General features: G+C 61.8%; 1 protein-coding gene across 1 annotated transcript in view; it reads left to right on the top strand.

The window, feature by feature from the left end:
* Positions 1-2,160: 2,160 nt before the first annotated feature.
* The window catches only part of ACADS (acyl-CoA dehydrogenase short chain), a 379,518-nt gene continuing 375,678 nt past the window's right edge, over positions 2,161-6,000 (top strand). The window contains exons 1-8 of the mRNA XM_060192980.1: positions 2,161-2,333; positions 2,468-2,579; positions 2,788-2,939; positions 3,146-3,316; positions 3,393-3,530; positions 3,637-3,732; positions 3,877-3,933; positions 4,054-4,215. Coding sequence (XP_060048963.1) covers positions 2,193-2,333; positions 2,468-2,579; positions 2,788-2,939; positions 3,146-3,316; positions 3,393-3,530; positions 3,637-3,732; positions 3,877-3,933; positions 4,054-4,206 — 1,020 coding nt within the window. The 5' untranslated portion in view covers positions 2,161-2,192 and the 3' untranslated portion in view covers positions 4,207-4,215. The remainder of the gene's footprint in view (positions 2,334-2,467; positions 2,580-2,787; positions 2,940-3,145; positions 3,317-3,392; positions 3,531-3,636; positions 3,733-3,876; positions 3,934-4,053; positions 4,216-6,000) is intronic.

Raw genomic sequence — 6,000 nt, 5'->3', positions numbered from 1 at the left:
ACACACAGAGGGGGAGAGAAAGACAGACACCTGCAGACTTGCTTCACCACCTGTAAAGCAACTCCTCTGCAGGTGGGGAGCCGGGGGCTCGAACCGGGATCCTTGGGCAGGCCCTTGCGCTTTGCACCACATATGCTTAACCCGCTGCGCTGCCACCTGGCCCCAATTGTTTCCTTTTCTATAGTTGATGAAACACAAACTCACCAGTGGTCAGCAGGGCCGGCTGGGCCACACCTGTTTGGGCGCACACGTTACCAGGCACGAGGGTCCAGCCTCAGAGCCCTGGCCCCCACCTGCAGGGGGAAGCTTCACAAGTGGTGAAGTGGTGCTGCAGGTGTCTCTCTCTCTCTCTCCTTCTCAGTCATCCCTTTCCCTCTCAATTTCTCTGTCTTGTGAAATAAAGATTAAAAAAAAAAAAAAAGGCAGTCGGGTGGTATCGCATCAGGTTAAGCGCAGGTGGCGCAAAATGCAGGGACTGGCGAAAGGATCCCAGTTCGAGCCCCCGGCTCCCCACCTGCACGGGAGTCGCTTCACAGGTGGTGAAGCAGGCCTGCAGGTGTCTGTCTTTCTCTCCCCATCTCTCTCCATTTCTCTGTCCTGTCCAACAACAACGACATCAATAACAACAATAATAACTACAATAAGGGCACCAAAAGGGAATAAATAACTAAATATTAAAAAAAAAGAGTGGTAAACTCCATGTCCAAAGTCAAGGGGCTCCAGCACGGAGGGCGGGGTGACCCCAGGTCTGTTGTCTGCCATCTCCTGGGATGCCGGTTAGCAGGTCCCCTCCCCTCCCCCCCCCCGTCTCATGCTCTCCTGTGCACATTAGCGCAGCTGTAATTACACACTTCACATGTGCCAGGCGCACCCTCTGGCCTAACGGAGCACCTGGCACCTGTCACACTCAGTAGGTATTTGCCGAGTAAATAACCTGTAAAAGCCGCCCAGTCTGTGCCAAAGGGTGACCAGCAAGGTGGCTCAGTGGTCAGGGTGTTCGCTACACGCATCAAGTTCTGGGTTCTGTCTCCGGCACTGCAGATGCCAGAGTAGTGCTCTGATCGGTCCCCTCTCTCTCTCACAGAAAACATAAAGTAAGTAAACCTCCCCCACCCACCCACCCCCAAAAAAAACAACAAGGAAATAAAGTGGCATTTCCAAGCAGTTTGACTCCAGCGCCTGAAAGTGGATATACGTGTGAGCAAACTCGAGTGTCCGCTCCCTCACTCAGTGACTGTGTGTCAAAGAACGTTAATAACTGGTGCAAAACCTGATTTTCTTCCTTTCGCTGTTTCACATGGCAGAGTAAATGACACTGCGGCCTAGTTAGCCGCATCACAAAGATTCAGACCCTGTTTTCTTTTTTCTCCTACTTACTGACTGGCCAATTCTCCTTCTGAGAATGTCTGACCAGAATCTATCGATATTTTTTTCTGGCCTAGGAACATTCCGCTGTGGCCCGTGATTCTAGCTCAGTCTCGCATCTTGTGTCTCTCACAGCACAGCCCTCTCATCCAGTGTCCTAGGCCAGGACGCGGCTCAGGGGCAGAGAGCAGGACTGCACACACGTGGCCCTGGTCAGGTCCCGGGCACTGCAGACACCAGTGTGATGTTCTGGTCTCTGTTCCTCTCACTCTCAGCACCCTGAAGACATTGTCTGTCTCCCTGTCTGAGATGCTGGAGGAAGGAAGGGATGCTCACCAGCTCAGAAAAGGGCTCTGCTGGGGCCAGGCGGTGGCGCACCTGGCTCTAAGCACACACACTACAGTGCACAAGGACCCAGGTTCAAGCCCCTGGTCCCCACCTGCAGGGGAAAGGTTTCACAAGTGGTGAGACAGAGCTTCAGGTGTCTCTCTGTCTCTCACCCTCTCCCCTCTCCACTTCTCTCTGTCTCTATCCTTTAATAAATAAATAAATATATTAAAAAAGAAAAAGGCTCTGCTGACCTGCGGCTTTGTGTAAAGGCCCAGTGGTGGTGGGTGGGTGTGCTGTGCTGTCCTCACAGTCTGGCGAGAGCGGGTCAGGACAGACCCGGTGCAGACCTGGGGATCTCAGGTCTGGCCTTCAGCTCAGGACTTGGGGGCCCCGGGGTGGGGGTGAGACCCTGCAGACATGGGCCCAGGGGCAGGAAAGCGTGGGCAGGGCCCCCAGCCGGCTGGGACAGCCCTCTCCTCTCTCGGCAGGTGAAGAAGATGGGCGAGCTCGGCCTGCTGGCCATGGATGTGCCCGTGGAGCTGGGCGGCGCCGGCCTTGACTACCTGGCCTATGCCGTCGCCATGGAGGAGATCAGCCGCGGCTGCGCCTCCACGGGCGTCATCATGAGCGTCAACAACGTGAGGCTGGGCACGTGGGGGGCATCCGGGGGGCGCTGGCCTCGTGGCCCGCCCCTCAGGCCTTGCTCCCGGCCCTTTCAGGAGGCCTCGGGCCGGGAGCCTGTGACCTGTGACCGCTCCCCCTGTCCCCACAGTCCCTCTACCTGGGGCCAGTCCAGAAGTTCGGCTCCCAGGAGCAGAAGGCACAGTGGGTCACCCCTTTCACCGGCGGTGACAAGATCGGCTGCTTTGCCCTCAGTGAACCAGGTAGCACCGTGGGCCTGCGGCCGGCAGTGTCCCCTCGGCTGGGTGGGGCGCCGGACACGGGGGTCCCTTTGGCTTGAAGATGCCCATCTGTGACAGGGCTCTGAGAGCTCCTGGAAGCCAGAGCTCATTCCTGGGGGGTAGGAAGGGGCCGGGGCCTTCGGGGAGTGGGGGCTCCTGTGGATCCTGAGTCTGTGGGGGGGTTGTTCAGGCAACGGCAGCGACGCGGGGGCTGCTTCCACCACCGCCCGGGCAGACGGAGACTCGTGGGTCCTGAACGGCACCAAGGCCTGGATCACCAACTCCTGGGAGGCGTCGGCCACTGTGGTCTTTGCCAGCACCGACAGAGCCCAGAAGAACAAGGTGGGCACCGAGCGAGCGGCTTGGCCGTTCCCAGGCCCTGGCCCTCCACCCTATGCTCTGGGGCTGCTCGGGACCCTTCCCTGCCATGCGCCCCCATGGCTGCCATCCAGAGGCGCCAGTAGAAGGCGCCGCACTCCGGCTGCCGAAGGAGGGAAGGCGCTAGGCTCCGCCCGTGGGGAAGCACTAGTGTGTCTGGGGTGTTTCAGGGCATCAGTGCCTTCCTGGTCCCTATGCCGACGCCGGGGCTCACGCTGGGGAAGAAGGAGGACAAGCTGGGCATCCGGGCCTCCTCCACCGCCAACCTCATCTTCGAGGACTGTCGCATCCCCAAGGAGAACCTGCTGGGGGAGCCGGGGATGGGCTTCAAGATCGCCATGGTGAGTCCCCGAGATGGGACCGGGGACCAGGCGGGGGGTCCCGGTCAGCCACTGAGCCGGCCGCCTGTCCCCACAGCAAACCCTGGACATGGGCCGCATCGGCATCGCCTCACAGGCCCTGGGCATCGCCCAGGCCGCCCTCGACTGTGCCGTCAGCTACGCTGAGGGCCGCAGGGCCTTCGGGGCGCCTATCACCAAGCTCCAGGGCATCCAGGTAGCTGTTCTGAGCTGAGGGGGGGGTGGCCCTTCTGCTCCCCCGACCCTCTCCCTGGCCTCCCCGAGGGGAGGGCTGCTGCCCACGGCCGGGCCTGTTGTTGCAGTTCAAGCTGTCAGACATGGCGCTGGCCCTGGAGAGCGCCCGGCTGCTGACCTGGCGCGCCGCCATGCTCAAGGACAACAAGAAGCCCTTCACCAAGGTGTCTGGCCGGGAGTCTGGGCACCGGCTCCTGGTCCGGGGGTGGGGGGTCTTTTCGCTGCAGGGTGGTGCTCCCGGCTGAGGGGCAGCGGGGCAGGGGCTCCCCGGTGAGTTCTGGCCCCTGACCACCTGCACCTGTGGACAGGAGGCCGCCATGGCCAAGCTGGCTGCGTCCGAGGCCGCGACCGCCATCAGCCACCAGGTGAGCGAGCTGGTTCCGCCCCTGCCCACCGACCTCAGCCGGGGCTGGCCCTGCCCTGCCCTTGCCTCACCCCAGGGCAGGTGGGGCCTTGCTCCGCCCTGAACCCCCCTTTCCCCGCAGGCCATCCAGATCCTCGGCGGCATGGGCTACGTGACCGAGATGCCCGCCGAGCGGCACTACCGCGACGCCCGCATCACCGAGATCTACGAGGGCACCAGCGAGATCCAGAGGCTGGTCATCGCCGGGCACCTGCTCAAGAGCTACCGCGGCTGAGCCCTCGGGCAGGCGGCCTGAGCACCGCACCGACTGCGGCTGTGGGGGCCCTGCCTCCTGCTGAGGATCCCAGCCCAGACTTCCAGACAGGCTGGAAGAGGCCCCCCCCCCCCCCCCCCCCCCGGCCACCCGCCACAGACTGAGCGCCTGGGGCCTTCTTGGGGAGGAGGGACGTCCCGAGGATGCCCATGTCGGGCTCGCCGTGCCTTATTTCCTCACGGAGGTACACCTAGCTCCTCAGAGCCTGGGTGCGAAAGGCCAGATGACTCTGGGGCTCCCTGGGGTGAGTAACCAGCTCTCAGAGTAGAGAGGTGTGTCCTCAGGTGTGTCCTCTGGCCCCGGGGCTGCTGTCTGCGGAGGCTTCGGGGCCAGGGCGTTCTGGAAGCCTCCGCCGCCTCCTTTCCCTGAGCCCAGCCCAGCCCTGAGACAACCAGAGGTGAAGCTAATAAAATGAGCCTGGACCCCAAGAGTCGCGGTCTCCACCCCCGAGTATGTGTGCGGCAGGAGGGCCCAGCACAGGTGGCACTGGGCGACGGGCAGAGGAGCGGGGCCGGGGAGGGGCACACGGGTTCCATGCGAGAGGTCCCAGGTTCCATCCCTGCCACCACCGGAGCTGAGCAGTGCTCACGTCAAAAAAAAAAAAGAAAAGAAAAAAAGAAACAGGTTGGGTAATGGTGCACCCAGGCAGGCGCACACATTACCATGAATAAAGACCTGGGTTCAAGTCCCCAGTCCCCACCTCGGGCTAAGTTTCACAGCAGTGGAGCAGGACTACCTACACTCTTGTCTCCCCTCTGCCTCGCCATCTCCTCAGTCCTCTCTCAAAGAGCCACCAGGAGCAGTTGTGCAGACACTGAGCCTCAGTGATAAGCTGGGGGAAGAAAAATAAAGGGGGCAGTGGCGGTGGGCCTGTGGGGGCACCTGGGAGGGTGGCCCTGCGGCTGCGGGGCAGGAACGGCCGGGCTGGAAGGCGTGGGGCGTGTCGGGGGCTGAAGTCGCTGCTGAGAGAGCCCACCCAGGTTTCACCACAGACCCAAGCCGGTGAGGACAGGGCCCTAGACGGGACTGCCCAGAGCAGGAGTGGCGGCGACCTCTTGGTTGTGAATTCTGGGGGTGACACCCCAACAAGGCTGGGTGTTGTACAGTGGGACGGGGACTCCCTGGCCCACACTAGATTCTGGAAGCGGAGCAACAGGCCCGGCAGTCCTGAGTGCCAACACCGGGTGGGCGGGGCACACAGGTGAGACCCCTTAACCGGGGTGGGTGGGGCCACAGTGGGCAGGGCGCACAGGTGGGACCCCTTAACCGTGAGTGAGGCGAGGGAAGCTGCCTAACCCAGTTTGGCGTCCTGACAGCAGCGGAAGATGGGTGACCCGTACCTGCCGCCAGCTCCAGGTAAGCACCCCTCACCTGCATCCTCGTTGGGGTCCCCAGGTCCACAGCAGTCACCCCACCCCCCAGCTCTGGCACCAGCAGGAGTGGGAACGGGGCGGTTCAGGGCTTCTGCCCAGAAACAGCCAGGCTTGCTCCTACAGGCTCACCCTGGGCAGGTGAGAAGCCGTCACCCCCCACAGTCCCTGGCCCGCAGCTAGTTGACGGCCTCATGAGCCCCTGGGGTGGGGGTGCTGGCTCCTGGCAAGGGGAGAGTACCCTTGGCATTTTGTGGTGGTTCTTTTTTTCTTAAATAATCATTCCCTTTTTGTTGCGCTTGCTTTATTGTTGTAGTTGTTGTTATTGATGCTGTTGGATAGGACGGAGAGAAATGGAGAGAGGAGGGAAAGACAGAGGGGGAGA

This window comes from Erinaceus europaeus, chromosome 6 (assembly GCF_950295315.1).
Source record: "Erinaceus europaeus chromosome 6, mEriEur2.1, whole genome shotgun sequence".
NCBI lineage: Eukaryota > Metazoa > Chordata > Mammalia > Eulipotyphla > Erinaceidae > Erinaceus > Erinaceus europaeus.
The sequence above is the reverse complement of the archived record's forward strand: the minus strand, read 5'-3'. Positions and strand labels throughout refer to the sequence as shown.